Source organism: Eurypyga helias, unplaced genomic scaffold (assembly GCF_000690775.1).
Source record: "Eurypyga helias isolate BGI_N326 unplaced genomic scaffold, ASM69077v1 scaffold6180, whole genome shotgun sequence".
Classification (NCBI taxonomy): Eukaryota; Metazoa; Chordata; class Aves; order Eurypygiformes; family Eurypygidae; genus Eurypyga; species Eurypyga helias.
Genome location: NW_010225058.1, coordinates 1 through 17,194, shown reverse-complemented (window position 1 = coordinate 17,194; position 17,194 = coordinate 1). Strand labels below are relative to the sequence as shown.

Here is a 17,194-nt window from a genome sequence, read left to right as displayed (position 1 = left end):
CTGCCGGTTAACGGAAACCGTGCTAAAACGTCACCGCGAACAGCTGCCACGGCGGGCTCGCTGCGGCCGCGCCACCGCGCCCGGAAGAGACGCGACGGTGTCGACCCAGCGTACCGCATCCCCGCGCGGCAGGAGAGCCGACTACTGCTCCCCACGCCCGCCAGCAGCCTTGGCTTGGGGCACGCTTCAATCCGAGGCCAACTTTGCCTTGCTCACCCTCTTTTTTCAAGCCTAAACGAAGCAGCGAGTGATGTGACGGATGCGGCGTTCCACGGGCGGGACGCCGATCTGCGGAGAGCAGCCAGGGCCAAGCAGCCCCAGGAAGGATGGGCTGCTGTGCCAGAGCTGGAGCGAGGCAGCACGGCTCCCAGGGATAACGCGGAATGCCACCAGCAGCTGGGACGGGCACTGGGGTGCCAGCTGGAGGGGACCCGTGCACCGAGCAGGCAGATGGAGGGATCCACCCCATCCGATGGAGAAGTCCAGCAGCAGCATCTGACCATTCTCCCCGAACCCAGAGAAGCCCAGTGCACAAACGGACACAGGAACAGGCCAGGATGCCTGGGCGAGGTGAGCTCTGCTGACGAGAGAGGAGGAGCGCAGCGAGGAAGATGAATCCAGCCCTTCCCGAGGATCGGGCCTGCTCCGGCCCTGGAGGCCATGGTACGGCCACCGCAGCAGGGGAAGGAGCAGCGAGATGTACAGGCATCCCATAACCCCTTTTCCCACCACATACACATCCCTACAACGTGGAGCAGTGTACATACTAACTAATGGGTTCACACACGGATAAATTACAGCAGCGTTTCACGCTCCGGTGGAGTCTTTCCCCTAAAAGCCACGACACACCGGGGAACGCTCGATGTTTGCAGCACGACGTGCAAATAACGTCGTCTTGCTCAGGAATAACCTTAAATCTTTTAGGTAGCATGACCTGAAGAATTATTCCCCGTTCACTTCTTAAGGGACACAAACCCCAGCCTTTGCTTATACGAGCACTGAAAAAAAGGAAAAGAGAGAAGGCACAGAATTCACTAGAATATTCATCATTCCCAACCTTAAACCCACAGCGTACAAACAGACGAATCCAGCAAGTCAGAGAGCAAAGCCAATTTAATCTGTGGCTCCCCTGAGGTAAATGTAGTTCACAGTCCTGCCCCCACCCCAACCTCAGCCATAATCCCTGCTTCCTGGAGGTAAGAAAGCACTGGAGTGAGGAAAATTCTGCAGCAGGATATAATGATCCAAAATGACAGGGACAATAATGACAATGAATTTCATGTCTCCCAGTCATGAGCTGGGGATGCTTGACTGGGCTGACTTACACAATTAAATTGTTACAGGTACAGCAGGAGACGCAGTTATCGTCGGCATGCTTTTGGGAAGGACGCCTCCAGCCACGGGAAGCGGAGGTCCCTTTTGTTAGGGGCGAAGGGCCGTGCCGGCAGGGACGCCTGCGCGGCTGCACCCTTTTGGGGTAAGGGGGCGGGAGCCGTTTTAGGCTATTGATTTTATCCTTCTGAAAACGGTGAGGGAGCTCCGGCGGATAAAGCACGGAGCCACCGTGCGCCGAGCGGCGCCGACACCCAGCGGGGTCTACCAGAGCGTTGGGAAGCAGCGTGCAGAACGGATCGTGCTTCCTCCATCCTCCCCACCAGTGTCCACGCTAATGCCAGCAAGGAAGGACACCGTCGCTTCCCCAGCTTCAGCGGAGACCCGCATCTCACTTTACAGGCGTTCCACTAGAGGCAGCCGGTGTTGCCTTCCCGAGCCGGTTGCCTTCCGGATTTCACACACAACACGGGACAAAAGGCGTTTGAAATCAACGGGATATGGAGAACAGGCGCAGCACTTTCCAGGTTATGCCCATGGTTAGCGTGCCGCAAGGCTTCTTTCGCCCAGCCAGCGTCAGTCCTGAAATACCCAGAAATATGGCCCAGCCGTGCACTTCACCTAGAGAAAGTCTTGTAGTGACAAACTGCCTGGAATTTTTCTAGCCAGGGAAGGAAGAAACACGTCGGCCAGTTGTCTGCATCTGCAAACGGGTAATACCCCTATTACAGCTCAACAGTCTCAAAATATTCATTTGTCAAACATGAATTATAAAGCTATAACATTTCATAATTCAGGACACACTCAAATAGTAGGAGAAACAGCTACAAGAGCCTAAATAAAAAGCAGCATTTATTCCATTTTTGACAGCTTAATGAATGCCCTACTCTTTTGCATTGATTTTTGTGGGTATGTGTGTCTGTGCGCGTGTGCCTGCGAAGAATTTCTCCTGGGGTTTGCTGTAAACAAGGAAAGCTAAATCCCCTGCCAAAGCTGCTTCTTCTCCCTCTAAATAGCCTCCATATTCAATATTTCAGGAGAGAACATATATAAAAATACTGAGAAGGCAAAAAATAAAAGAGCCGGCAGTTACGTCGCTGCAAGTATACTGGAAACGTGTAGAACAAGGCACCCAACAACCACACACCTTGCCGTGCCCAAACAGCCACAGCAGCAGTACATGCTGTCAGAAAACAGCACCCAATTCAAGGAGCAGGGTCAACAAATCCTCAAAACCCCAAATTCATGACTGATTCCAGAACACAAGCTTTGCTTACACTCCTAAAGGCTCATCTTGCAAGGCAAAATATGGGAACACAGAGACCTAGACAGAAAAACAATGCATCCTACAAAGAACCGTGCCACTTGGAATTTCTAAACACCATAAATTGAAATATTCTGGCCAGCTGGAACTCTGCTTTAATGTTTTTCCCAGTTCTTAACATAATGAACTACGTATAATTTAAATGGAGATTAATTCTTCCGTTTAGAGTGCTTTAAAATAATTCTGCCTATGCTTGAGATCGCAGCCCCGCTCCTCCACAGTGCCTTCCCTCCAGTCTTCCTTGAGCCACCTAAGTGGAACTGACAGATCACTGCTCAGATAGCAGCCACGTTCTTCCCCCAAAATGTTGCCTTTTTGCTATTCAGGAGTATCCTAATACCAACAAATGCTAAATGAAGTCTGACATGTACCCCTAAGAAACAAACTTGTAAGTTGTGGCTTCAAAGAAAACCTTGAATAAATAGGACACGTTGTGTACACCCAGGCTAACATCCAACATATGCTCTGGTTTGCTGATGCCGAGACGGAGCAAGAATAGCCTCTGGTCAATCTGTGATTTGCTCTTGCTGGTGCTTCCAACATTTATAATGTACCTTCTTGTTTTATCATTATCTGTGCCTGTATAAACCATTTTTTAAACGTAATTAAGACGACCACAGCGGCACTGCAGAACACAACATCCTCATGAATAATGGATTATTTGGCACGCCACTGGTCTGATCAACAATTACAAGGCAAAGAGCACTCCTGATCTTTCTCTGGAAGAGAATGTTGCCACCAGTAAGGCATAAGTGGGCACGTGCCTGTATCAGAAAAAGATAAAAGGATAGTTTCAGTTTTTCCCTTGGTGGGGGCGACCAACGTGCCCAACAGCGAGACGCGGCTAGTGCGTGCCGTTAACAACTACAGGTACCAAGAAGGACGCGAGACGGGATGGGAGAAAGGCAAGAAAGCACAAAGGCATGTTTAACTGCACATACACAATCAGCTAAGACATGTCATTCCCAAAAGGCCAACTTATTTATCCGTTATTTAGGGGAGACAGAAGGGATGGACAGAGAAGATAAAGATATGACCCACTTGAAGACACACGCACACACATATATATATTTTCCCTCCATTATTTAATGCTCTATTTTACGACTAATCCTTCAACTCCTCTTACTTCTCTGAGAATTCAACCTTATCACCCCCTTCCCTAATTTAGGTTCAATTCCCTTTGCCTTTTGTCCTCTGTTCCTCCAGATTTCGGGCGTGAAAGTATACCATTAAAGTTTGAGTGCAGTAATGCACAAGATCCAAAGTGTGCTTGCTGAAACGTGATGACTTAACCCAGATTTCCTGTGGGCAGCACACAGGTGAACTGATCACAATACAATAATTAACATGTCACACCACGGCGTGAGGCGTCTCCCCCACGGGCTGCCCTACAGAGGGGTCACTACACACAAAATCTAATTCTGGAACGGGGCGTGTTACAAATTAACACTGTAGTTGGGAAGTTTTTATTCTGGATTAGGTGCAGCCCCAAAAGCACCCAAACGTGTATTATGAACTTAGTAATTTGCGGCGTCAGTCCTTCAGAAAGGCTTTTCTTCCAGGTTTGGTGAAGCTTTGAGAATTCTTAAAATTCTTCACTGCAAAACGGCATTTCCTTGAATTCTGCATTAAGATGTGGATAACCAAGCTGCAGCCTTGTAAGAAAAGCCAGATCAGCCAGACACACTGGTGTGAAGCAGCAGTGTCACTGGCAGCGAAACTTCCCGTCTATTTTTGATCTCCCCACCACATCAGCCCGAGCCCCGCCAGCGTGGCGGCCGTTCCCCCGAAGGACAGCTGCCAAGTCTCTGCCAGCCACCCGACTACGCAGCTTGTACGGGTAAACAGGCTGCTCAACCCTCCTGCCCACTAAACTGCTCTTCCATTACTGCACACATTTCCCTTCTCCTCCAGCTGACACTCCTTTGGTTCCCATCCGCAGAGCGGTCGGATGGGATCGCTTGGGAATTGCAGGGTTGGCTGCCCACTGCTTGGGAAGGCACCAGAGCCCTCGGAGACATCTCAGCCGTGCAGCTGAGCAGCCGGCTGCTGCACAGGGGGTTGCCAGCAGAAGACTCACACGGTTCGTGGGGCTGAAGTTTCGTTCACGGCAACACAGTTTAAGGCAATTATTCGCCCAAGAAACTTGACGGCTGATTTTAAGGACGGTAAACGTGTATTTTTAGAGTGCTGGAGCAGTAAACAGCTATGATACAGCCAAACTATCTATTTAATCAGAAAAACCTTCAATAGATTATAAATAGATTTCAAGTTACAGTGCTCTTATGAGAAGTGTAATTACAGTTAAGAGAGCCACTTCGTTCTCCTTGCACGCTCCTGGGATCCCTTGCAGCAGTCTGAGGGACAGCATATGATAATGACAACATAAGTCTGGATTACTTCTAGGTATGCTATTTACAGCAGCTCTTGCTACAGTACACAAAATCACCACATCGTCCCATGACAAATTTTGCTTCTAAACCTCTTAATACCTTTAGATCTTAAAAATCAGCCAGAGAAGATGCAGTCTCTGTCAGAGAGGTAAAAGTCACATCCATCCTTTAAGCCTCATCCTACACATACATATAATTTTGTTCGTTCTACTGGGCTCTGCATGAGACAGCTTGCAATTATCAACGCGTGCTTTTGCCAGAAGCCTCGTAAATACTATCTGAAGCCAGTGTGTTTCGGGAGTCCCTCCCACTTCTCCCCAGTAAAAAGCCCCTATTGATAAGCTGATGAATAGTGTAAATGCGGTTCTACAAAGGGAAAAGAACTACCTTTATAATCAACTTTGTGTGAAGACCTTTCCGGCTGCCAAAAGGTCAGAAACTACAGCTTCAGGTAAAAATGAACTAGAACTGCAGCACTAGTGAAGTGAAGCCGTGTTTCAGCCACGCGCCCTTTGGAGGGCTCAGCCGATGCTTTGTGCCCTATCCTGGACACACCTGGCAGTCAGCATTACCCGGCAGCCCCACCACAGTTTTACCAAAACTTTCTGTCCTGGAAGAGGACTGGAGAAGGGGGAACACCAACCTAATTAAAAACACACCATGAAACAGTGTAAAAGTCTGATGCAAGGAAAAAACACGCCCTATTCTAGAAATGCCACCATAACCAAGCGCATGGAGCCACCAAGGCAGAACCCCCGGCACCCCGGCTTAAGCAGCGAGCTTCCCGCGTTGGGAATTCACAGGAGTTCACTATTTTTTAAAAAGGTGAAGTTCTGACAGTTTGGGGATGTAACTTAGAACCACGAATGGTTTGGGTAAGAAGGGACCTTAAAGACCTTAAAGCCCCCCCAGTGCCGCCCCCTGCCATGGGCAGGGACACCTTCCATAGCCCAGGGTGCTCCAAGCCTCATCCAGCCTGGCCTTGGACACTCCCAGGGATGGGGCATCCACAGCTTCTTTGGGCAACCTGTCCCAGTGCTCCCACCCTCTGTAGGAAGAATTCCTTCCTGATGTCCCATCTCCATCTCCCTCTTTCCGTTTAAACCTGTTATCCCTTGTCCTGTCACTCCCTGCCCTTGGGAAAGTCCCCCCCAGCTTCACATGACATCCGCAAGCAGAGACACAGCAGCTTGGATACGGCTCGAGACACCTGTCCATCAGCACAAACACAAATATTCCAGACAAGGAACGTTTCTAGGAAGCCATTTGCCAAGGAGAAGTAAACCTGCACCAATTTTGTTTCAGATCCCCTTGTGCGTCTGCACAGACGGAAGGGACAGAGCTAAGAAATCCTTGGCTTGGCAGTCGCTCCGCGGCCCACGGCGCGCTGCCGGGGACTCAGCGCTGACTTGCTGCCCAGGGCCAGGCCAAGGGGCTCACCCCTTCCTGCGTTACGGACGAGAACGACTCTCCTTCCGAACACGAATACACATCAACACTCTGAATGGGAAAATTGCTACTTCCAGCCAGCTGCAGTGAGTTCTATTAAGTCATTCTATTTTGAATGGACGTCAAAAGACCTGCAGAAAGTGTCTTTATTTTCTCCCACTCACAGAGAATCAGTGTCTGAGTGTTATACACAAACATACCCAGACCAAGCTGATAGAATACATTAAACAACTCGAGCTGGAGGCATTTTTCCTCTCGTGAATTTATAACCCTTGATTTAAAGGGGTTTTAACAGAAACCACTCATGACTCCTAGCATTCTCGAGGATTTTACTATAATTACAGCGAGCGCTGTCTTTGCGGAGCGACCAGTCCGACGGGCGATACCACAAGCGACGGAACCAGGCCGCATCCAACCCACAGCCAGGTCAGCTGGGTGGATTTGAAGTTATTTGCAGGGTGGAAGCACCACAGCAAACCATTCAACATCACGGGAAGGACGACGCTTTCTTGACTTACACCTCACAAGCGTTCTGCCCGAGAGGCGCACGGCAGAGTCACGCGCGGCCGGAAAGTTGCGGGGAACCACCACGCCACTAGAATGTTTTCACCTACCACTAACCCTACAAGCCAAGAAAACTCCTTATGTATTTTTTCCTACATCCTGCAAGTTACTGCCACAAAAAACTTAATTCATCTACCAAATCAATGCTTACGACGCAAGTGGAGTCGACTTCAAGGTGGCCTTCTTCCCTCTGGAAGGTCAACGCACGTGACCTGCAGTTGTGTGTGTGCGTTCCCCCTCAGCCCCCCAAAAGCACAGCCCAAGCAGTAACGAAGAGAGGCAACATACCGTCGTAGTAGACAATAGCTCCAACAAGCTCGTCTTTGCGCAGCATCGGAAAGAGCTCCAAGGCTCGTGCCTTGCTAAGGACGTAACTGCTTTTCAGACACTGACTTCCGGCCACGATGTCGTACAGCTTTATTCCAAACCAGTAGTACGGCAACTGCCACCACCTGCAGGGAGAAAACATGCCCCGTGAGGCGAAAGAAGTGCCTGCACACCGTCACTGTAATGCGGAACGTGTCAAGGAAGACAGGGTGTTGGATCGCAGCAGCTTCGCTTTGTGCCATCGCGCAGTCACGGCACCACAGTTAAACCACGACGTGTGTGCTGAGGGAAGAACCAGGCTGCGTGTGCACGCTGGAAGGGCCCCTCCAATGCACATCTCAACTAACGCCACCTGCCCCAACGGGACCAAGCAAGTGCAGCTGACCCCTGAGCTCCAGCTATCACAAGCCCCTTCTACTAGGGCAGGGCTAAGAGCATGCATTAAGATCATCCAGCCAAAACTCGCTGCTCTAAGGAGCCTGTTACAGGGAGTACCTGTTCTCACAGACCTGCAAACCCAACCCAAATCACTTCAAGTCTCTCTCATACAAGAAGCAAACAGTTCTCTCAACACCCAACTGCCACGTGCCGGGAAGGCGACTGCACCGAGCGCCGGAGGGTGTAGGGACCACACAGCACATCGCTCAGGTCGCTACGAGAGCGTGTGCTGAAGAGAAGGATGTGCTGGGAAAAACGGCAAACATCCTGGGAACATTCCAGCCGTAAACTCCCCTCGTCCGGCGTGGCAGAAACGCACGGAGCAGCTGAAGCCCAGGATGTGTTCCTGGCTAGCAGCGACGGCTGCTCGGTGCCGCTGACAATCCCGTGCTTCTACACCGCCCCAACTCATGAGCCACGAAGCCTGGGAGAGGATTAAAGACAGGCTTGGGAAGAGGCACCTGGAAGCTACTCCAGGGCAACGGCCCGCTTGTCGAAAGCGAGGGCAGAGGAGAGAGCAGGGCAGAGCTTACTTGTAAACAGGCAGCATTATCGGCAAAGGAGCCGAGAGGTGAGGGGCGATTTCAAGCAGATTCGCACGCTCCTCGAGGGCTTCTTTCACCATCCTGTACTGAAAAACAGAAGTGTACACGTGAACCCCAAGTTGCTCCGTTTGGTCCCCACGTGCAGCAGTCAGGAGTTTATCAAAGCAGGTACCTTGTGTAATTTTTACTGTTCTTTCAAAAAAAAAAAAAACCCACACCGAGATTGGCTGAAAAATTCAGAAGTTAAGAGAAGTGTTAGAAAATTAAGTTTCACTAGTTTCATTTTGGTGTTCAGATAATTCTTCATCTGAATGCCAAGGGCAGTGAGCGGCGTTACCCCTAACTACGGGCAGGAGGCACTTCAGGAGGGCTGGAAGCCCTCCCACGGCACAGCTCCTGCGCGATCCCCACAGTTAAATCCCGCGCTAACTCTGCGTGCGAACGCAGGAGCGTTCCTCTCCAGATCGATCGACAGGAATCAATACGGAGTTCTCCTCTGGCAGGAAGGAAGGCTGATTTCTACAGCTGGGTAACTGCACGCTGGGTGTATTTTCCCTCACGAAGTCGCCGTTTCCGTAGCAGCATTATAACCACGGAAACACACTCTACCTTAGAGAGGTTTCAACGAGAAACAAATCAATTTCTCAAACCAAGAACATCACGCTTCCACCAACACAAGAATACATAAAAGCATTTATATCTAATCACTCACCATATTTTCTTTCCCCATTCCAAAATAAACAGGACAACCACTCCCTCCCCCAAATTCTGATCATGACGGATGGGAAGCTCTTTTTATCCTGAAGCCAGCCCGGACTCGGCCTGCCTTCCTCAAAACATACGCAGAGCCCACCAGGTAGGGCAGCTGGACTGACCACAGCAGAGATGAGCAACCGGCAGCAGCACCGGCTCCCCTGGTCTGGGAAGCGCAACTGGAGAAGCAGCTTTGTCTGCAGTGGCTGTGGAATAAAGTCAAGTACTGAAAAAATAAAAAGGAGCCTGGGCTATAATTGGGATAAGGGAAGTGTCTACTAGCAATTTTTGCTTAACAACCAGCATAAACAATTACCTGCTCAAAATCCAACTTCATGATGGCCTTCTGAAGATATCTCACTCCACCATGGATCAATTTAGTGCTCCTGCTGCTGGTCCCCGATGAGAAATCATCTCTTTCTAGAAGGGCTGTTTTTAGTCCTGTGTTACCAGAAAACCAAATTAACTTCTTAAATTACACAATTTGTATGTAATTCATTAAAGACACTTCTCTAGGGTAGAGACAATCGCAAGAAAAATTACTCTGTACATGGATAAATTTGTATTCAAAGTGTAGTGCACCGTCTATATTGTAATGAAAAATTTTAGCCTCCTTCCTAAGGGAAAAGTCAAAACAGAACTTAAACAGAAGCACATTAAAACCTGGGTATTTCACAATAGAAAGGCATTACAGTACATTATAGGGGCCACGCTCCCTCAAGCGAATTACGGTCCGTATTCATGGCAGAACAGAGTGTTTTCATGAATACCTTTAACTCTTTGCAGCAGAGCACTCTAAACCTGTGACACCGACAGTTCAAAGAGCAGACCAGAGAGGCAGGCATCTGGCATTTGGTGGCTACTCAGGCTGCTTCAGAGGTGCCCACAGCCAGAGCGGAGCCAGCCACGGGCACGCTCGCCAGCGAACGCGACGCACACGCACAGCATCCTGCGTAACCACGAAACTGTTCTCTAACGAGGCTCAATACAAAAGGTACCAGCTTGCCTACCTAGGAAGTGCAGCGAAAGAGAGCTTACTGTGCGCGTAAGTAAACCCAGCCAAGACCAAGGACACACACAAGTTACCAGCTTGCCTACCTAGGAAGTGCAGCGACAGAGAAGTTAAGTCCATCCGCAGCTTACTGTGCGCGTAAGTAAACTCAGCCAAGGCCAAGGACACACATGTGGAAGGACAAGCTGTGTTGCAGCAGTTAGCAGACCCCTCCATCACCGGCAGAATTTTAAACTTAGGCAGGCAAGGCAAGTGAATTAAAATAAAGACGCTCCCACTTGCCTACCTAGGAAGTGCAGCGACAGAGAAGTTAAGTCCATCCGCAGCTTACTGTGCGCGTAAGTAAACTCAGCCAAGGCCAAGGACACACATGTGGAAGGACAAGCTGTGTTGCAGCAGTTAGCAGACCCCTCCATCACCGGCAGAATTTTAAACTTAGGCAGGCAAGGCAAGTGAATTAAAATAAAGACGCTCCCAAAGCCAACAGCAACACCGTGACGACGCTCACCCAAGAAGAGCATTGTTAGAAGTCACCCCCTGCATCCTCCCTTTGCCTTTGAGGGGCGCTTCATGGGTTTGGTTGGTGAAAATACATTTTAACATCCACTGGTCTCCCGAAACTTTTGTGTCCTTAAAAAAATATCTAATTATTACTGGTAACTTCCAAAGATCAGAGTAATTTATTTTTGTCAGATGTGACTGAAGATTAATGGATACCATCAGAAATAATTTGGTGAAGATGTATCAAACAACAACAAATTTTGCTTTTCACATAAGTGGAAAAGAGCAAGTTCCATGAATGAACAACAACAATACTCAAGTCATTAACCAAATGCCTAGGAATATTTCACACTTCAGAAATCTACTGATGTAACCAGAATACCCAGTAACAGGATAAGCAGAGATCACCTGTAACAATTTCTGTATACTTCACAACTGCATCTGCTACCACAATGTAGCAGAAGTGCAAAGATCCCCGTTAACAACCAGATCTGAGTTGGTGTGTACCTACTAGTGGTGCAGCCCTTCCCGCTTTATCCATTTCAGAATTCCTACACCTTCCAGACAAGTTGTTTCAAAAATCAAGCTACAAAACACTCCTGGAGTCAGGTTTTGTCTCTTATTTCTGAGGTATACCTACAGGTTAAAGAACCTGAAGAACTTCAGGTCCACCTACTGCGTTTTACTGGGGGGGGTTATTTATTTATTTTCACTCCAAATGCAGAAACAAGGTCTACAAACACAGAAACTAAGGAAGGTTGGTTCTCTCTCTTGGCCAATCGTACTGAAAATAACAGCTGAGAGAACACATTCCAAGAGAAGCTTCTCTCACAAACCTTTTACAGAGCTTTTTGGATAAAATGATGATATTCTGGGGGAAGAGAGCACTTAACAGAACAGGAGTTGATGCTACAGCCCCTCCTGCAGAAACAGTACCCCTGCATACCATCTCTGCGCCTGAAGACCTACTTTCATTAAACTTGTAAAATGATCTATTCACTCTGGGAACTGTCAAATTTGTTAGAACTTGCTGGCCAATTTGCTGGTTACTGAGTGAGGCAGGTGACACCGAGTGGCCAGGAGCATCCTGCTTTTTCACCCTCTCAGCAGAGCTTTTCCCCCATCTGACCAACCTCATGAGCTACGGGGCAACATCTGCACATCTCCAGGGCAACAACCGACTGTCACCTCACACGTTCTCAGCCTCCTGCACAGCTCAGGGAAAAAGCATTACGCTTAAACTCAATTTACAGAGAGCTCAAGGTAAAATGAGTCTACACATAAAGTTAACATCAATTCTGCAACTGCCAGTGGCAGTGTAACCCAGTTTCACAGCTAATCCCCCAAAAGAGCGGAAACCTGAGCACAGATCTGAATGTACCTTCAGACTGAAGGGTGCTGGTACCTTTGACTGCAAATCCCAACAGACCTCTCAAACCTGCAGTGTACTACGCAGCTACAATGCCTCAGCAGAAGCTGTGGATATCTCCTGTTATAAGGAATGAGAGTGGGGAGACACTGAGCCACTCCTTCAGAATTCACGCTTGGCCCTCTCAAAACAGTTGCTGAAAGCGCTGTGCAAGTGCAGCCTGCTCTCTGGAGATACTCTCCTGCACCAACCAGGGCAATGTGACTGACTACAGATGAACCCAGTAAGGAGCAACAGAGAACGAGAAGTCCATCCAAGAGCATCCAGCAAGCAGGTCTGTTAGAGAACTGCATACAAGCACCTGGAGAATAACAGACTCTGCTGAAACAGCAAAATGCAATTATTCTCTTCTTTGAGCTCATTTTCACTTCTGAGAACAGAAGAAAGCTTTATAGCCAGGCATGCAGAGTACACCCCCTCTACCTTCAAGCACTTCTGAAAAGCCAACCTGATGAATTCATTATAAGCCATGTAATCCAAGAACAAGAACACAACAGAATTCCCAGGCCTTACCTCTAGTGACAGCATCTAAAGCGCAGCCACATCCTGTTGCTCCTCCGCCGATAACAAGGACATCAAACTCGCCTGTGGTTTGCAGCGCCAGAATCTGCTCTTCTCTCGTGGGGAAACGGTCCTTTATTGGCACAGTCACAGCTTCTGCAGCCTGAACATGCACAAAGGCACCCTACAAAGGTTAAAACCAACTCATGAGGATCTGTACTTATGGTGTACACACACCCCCTAATCACAGCATTTCTATAACCGGAAAGATAAACTCTGATGTTCCCAATCACTTGACCCATGTTTAATAATAATATTGTATTAAAACATCACGGAGCAACAAACACTACTAACACCATGAAGGGTTAGCACACGTGTGCTTCATCTGCCTACTGCCATATAATCACAGAACCACGAACGGTTTGGGTGGGCAGGGACCTTAAAGCCCCCCCAGCCCCACCCCCTGCCATGGGCAGGGACACCTTCCATAGCCCAGGGTGCTCCAAGCCTCATCCAGCCTGGCCTTGGACACTCCCAGGGATGGGGCATCCACAGCTTCTCTGGGCAACCTGTCCCAGTGCCTCCCCACCCTCTGCGGGAAGAATTCCTTCCTGATGTCCCATCTCCATCTCTCTTTTTCCGTTTAAATGATGCCGTACTCAAGTGCTACCACCTATGTTACTTATATCTAGGAAAAGTCTTCCGCTATGGCAGACATTACAGGAAGCTTGGGAAGTTTGTTAATAAACAGATGCCTGTTGAGGCTCTCAACTCTCCCTCAAAAAACCCATCGAAGCAAAGGACTTACAGATGAATGTACATTTCATATCCACCAATTGATTTCCTGTACAGTGGCATTAATCTAAGCTCCCGCATGATCAGACCGATGTGGTTTACTGTCAAACACAGTACACTTCAACACCAGCCAAACACTATTTCCACATCCTCTTTAAAAATTTTATAAAAGATTTATATCCTACAGCATGCTAAAACACGACTTCTCTTCAACGTGACAAAACTTGATGACGTGGCGGTTTCCAGAGAAGTTCAGATTTCACCGGAAGGGCTTTGAGGTCTCCAGCACCCCGATACTCCACCCGCCAGTGCTGCTCTTCACTTCGCGACGGTGGTGAGGAAGGCTGACACGCTCCGCCAGCTACGACGGCCCGCGGTGTGCAAGTGAAGGTTTTAAGCAGCCTCTGAAGGCTCTCTTAGCTGCCGTTAGTTTAAGTGAATTCTGAAACCCTTCACAGCTGCGGGGGTCCCCACACCCTGGTCACACAGCGCAAACACTGATGGGAGGTCCCAGTGCCACAGGAGGGGTTCACACTCCCCACACTGACCGCAGACACCGTGGGCTGTAGGCAGGGATCGGTGTTACTCTCACAGTTCACCAGGGTGTGAGACCCCAGAAGTCACACCTGCTGTCTCTCCTTGCTTTCTGCTCCACCTCTGCTTTTTGTGCCAGCAGTTCTCCCAAATTTTCTTCATTCACCATTGTCCCTCATTCCGCACAAAATCAAGTGGATCTCACTGCCATTTTTTAAGCCCCAAAGGGCCCATCTTTCCCACACGAGAGCAATCCCTCGTACGCAAGCGTCCCTGGCAGACGAAGCACCCGCAGTGCCATACGAGAAGGGTCGTTGAGGTACGGACCACCGAGCCAGAACACCCCAGCACACCCCAGCTCGGCAGCAGCCCCCCCCACGACAGACCATCGCCTGAGCCAGCTCCTTCAGAAATAACCAGGGTCCGGTGACCCGAATTCCGTTTGCTGAGAGGAGGGGTTTAGGGGCACCGAGCACTTCCAAGGAACTGCTTCAGCCCCCTCTGATTTGAAATACGGATGAGAAAACAAATTAAGGCCAACACTACGCAGACAAGGAGACCAGGACTAACTGGCTGCCTCAGAAGGGATCAAAATAAACCAACAGGAAATTACGAATTAACGTTTTCAGAGTTTACTGAAAATTATCAACACTTCTGACGGAAGAAAAGCCTGTTTAAATGCTACAGTCTAAGGTCTGAGCATAAACCAGTCTTCAGTGCAAACGGCAGCTTTAACTGACCTAAAACAGCTGGTGTCCAGACCTCCTAGAAAGCAAATTCTGCCTAATTCCCACTCAAGCGACAAAACACAAACTACTACTTTCATACTAAACCCATCTATCTGTCTAATCTCTTTCCAACCTCTGCAAGGAAGCTTCCATTTGAGTTTATACTTCCAAACATTCCCTGAATAAGCTGAATTAGACAAGCTGCTATTTCTGTAACCCCACAGCCTATTGCACTGTTAACAGCCAGTTACGACGGGCACAGACACAGCTCCTAAGCCCAGTCCCACAGACACACCAGCACACGCACCGCGCTGTTCCATGCTCACCCAGCCCACGGGGCGAGTTTCCCAGATATCCACTCCCAGACCGCTGCCAAGCTGCCCGCTAGTGTAACCCACCTCCAGCTCTTAGGAACTCCAGCCCCCTTCCCCAGCCCTCGCCTCGGGAATATTTACCTGCCGCAGCAGAAGAGCTGGCCTGACCAGAGGTATCTCCGTCGCCTGCCACCACCGGTGCACACGCGCCGCGGGACGGGAGCGGACCTCGCGCCTTAAAGCTGAAAGCGACCCTTGCAACGCGCCCGCTGTAAACAGAGGGCCCGTCCAGCCACGCACAAGAAGCCTCAACTCGGATTATACGCTGCATACAGCCTAAACACTTTTGTCCAAAATTATCTGCTCGTTCTTTGGCAGAGCTACGATCGACACGCGTTATTTCTCACTGTTCCTGTGGCTGGTGTGCTGCTGAAAATAAAGTCCAGTACACGTCTAAAGGAAGTGCGTATTCCAAAGATAATTAATGATCAAGTTCATCCTGTAATCATGGATTATATTGACTGTAATGCAAGTTACTCAGGAGAGCAGCAACCGCTTTCGCTGCACGCCTGTTACAACTCAATCCATCAGGAGAGCTGGACCAGAGTGCTTCACTTCACTGTAAGGATTTATGTCTTCCCCAGAATAAAGACTTAAAACAACCAAAGTCTGGCAAAAGCTGCAGTAGAACCACTGATTTGTCCAGAGCACAGCGCTCGTGGTTCCTGCTGGGGTCACCTCCAGGCCGGGCAGCGCCGGGGCACGGCTCAGCTCGGCACGAAGCGCCCAGGCACCCTGGGCTCTGTCACCTCACGGACGCACAGTAACAAGAGGTCTCCTCATTAGACGCTCGTTAACCTACTGCAGCCCTCAGAGGCATACGGGTTTCTGCAGGGGTCTACGGGACCCCTGCCCACCTCCGGCACGGCGCCACACGGGCATCCCCTCGGGAAGGGGCCGGGGAGGCAGCACACGGAGGGTTTTTCCCTCTCGAATACCTGAGGGCCGTGACAACGCTGCAGGGTGCCGGGCTGCGCAGCCAGGGTTACTGCCCGGCTTCCCACGCGGTCTCTGCTCTTCCCCCGGTAAGCTCTTGCACGGAGCGCGCTTTTTGGTGCTGCGGCACTGCCGAGCACAGCAGGCAGCTGATGCCAACTTCCCGAAATACCCCTGAACAGGGACGAGAAGGAAACCCAGATCAAAAGCACCCACGGCTTAGCCTTACATGTGTTTTGGTTGAGCCCCAAAAGTTCAGCTACATACACTCAACTTTCTAAAAACCTTAAAAAAAGTGGAAATCTCCACCCTAGAATCAGTTTTGCACTTCGCTGCCCGCTCCAGGGGCTCTTTTCACAGCGCACAGCTTCAGGGGAACGAGGGCACGCAGGGAAAACAAAGCTCACAGCTCGAGAGCTACTGGTACCCGCTGGGCTTTACTGCTGCTGTCTGGTTTTCAGAGGGGTTACGCAGGACGGACGGCCTGCGCAGCAGACGGGAGCGCCAGGCAGAGAGCCGCTGGCAGAGGAGAGCGCCGAGATTAGCGCGGAAACGCACGCGGCGCGATTAGCGCGCGAGGAATTGATACAGATATGATTCATCGTGCTGTCAATTAAGCGCGAGCGCGAAGAAAAGCTGCGCAGAGGGATCCCATCTGCAGGAACGTGATTAGTTTGGCAGTGAACAAGTATGTTTACTGAAATAAGCAATTGCTGTTTATATCTACAATTTCTCAGGCAAGAGTTCCTTGAATGGGCTTGATTACACTCTGAGCGAGAGGAAATTCAGTGTGGCAGTCTGAATTCAATCATGAAGTTATAAAGTGATCTAGTAATCCGTACGCAAGCATTCTTGTTAATTTGCTAATGTAAATCTCCAGGAAGGTTTTGCAGAGTCAAATTCATCATCCTCACTCATTTCAAAAAAGGACAAAGAGGAAGTAATTAAAACACCCAAAAGCAGGCCCTGGTGCATTATCATATCATCAGACTCAACCGGATTCACCTTCGTGAGCAATTCTACTGACCAGCAATGCATGGACACACCAAAATGAGGATTGTCTGCTGGGGTCAGTCAGGAAATGACAGCAATCCCTTACAGCCCCACAACAAAGGAGTGCTTTTTCCTTCAATGGGGTGGGGGGGGTTCGAAATTATTAGTGGTTTCCAATTCAAACCTGGCACATCAGAGAATGCCCACATCATATCTAGTGCTAACCCACTTACCACACAGCGGGTTGGGAGGGACCTCAAAGCCCC

At 49.5% G+C, this 17,194-nt stretch overlaps 1 protein-coding gene across 1 annotated transcript in view; it reads right to left on the bottom strand.

Annotated features, from left to right (window-relative positions):
- Positions 1 to 15,881, bottom strand: part of LOC104506837 (glycerol-3-phosphate dehydrogenase, mitochondrial-like) — a gene marked incomplete at its 3' end in the record, with an annotated part of 23,915 nt that extends 8,034 nt beyond the window's left edge. Inside the window, exons 1-6 of the mRNA XM_010147928.1 lie at positions 15,857 to 15,881; positions 15,081 to 15,208; positions 12,581 to 12,752; positions 9,442 to 9,566; positions 8,361 to 8,458; positions 7,351 to 7,514 (exon numbers count right to left, since the gene is read on the bottom strand). Coding sequence (XP_010146230.1) covers positions 7,351 to 7,514; positions 8,361 to 8,458; positions 9,442 to 9,566; positions 12,581 to 12,752; positions 15,081 to 15,208; positions 15,857 to 15,881 — 712 coding nt within the window. The remainder of the gene's footprint in view (positions 1 to 7,350; positions 7,515 to 8,360; positions 8,459 to 9,441; positions 9,567 to 12,580; positions 12,753 to 15,080; positions 15,209 to 15,856) is intronic.
- Between the last annotated feature and the right edge of the window lie 1,313 nt (positions 15,882 to 17,194).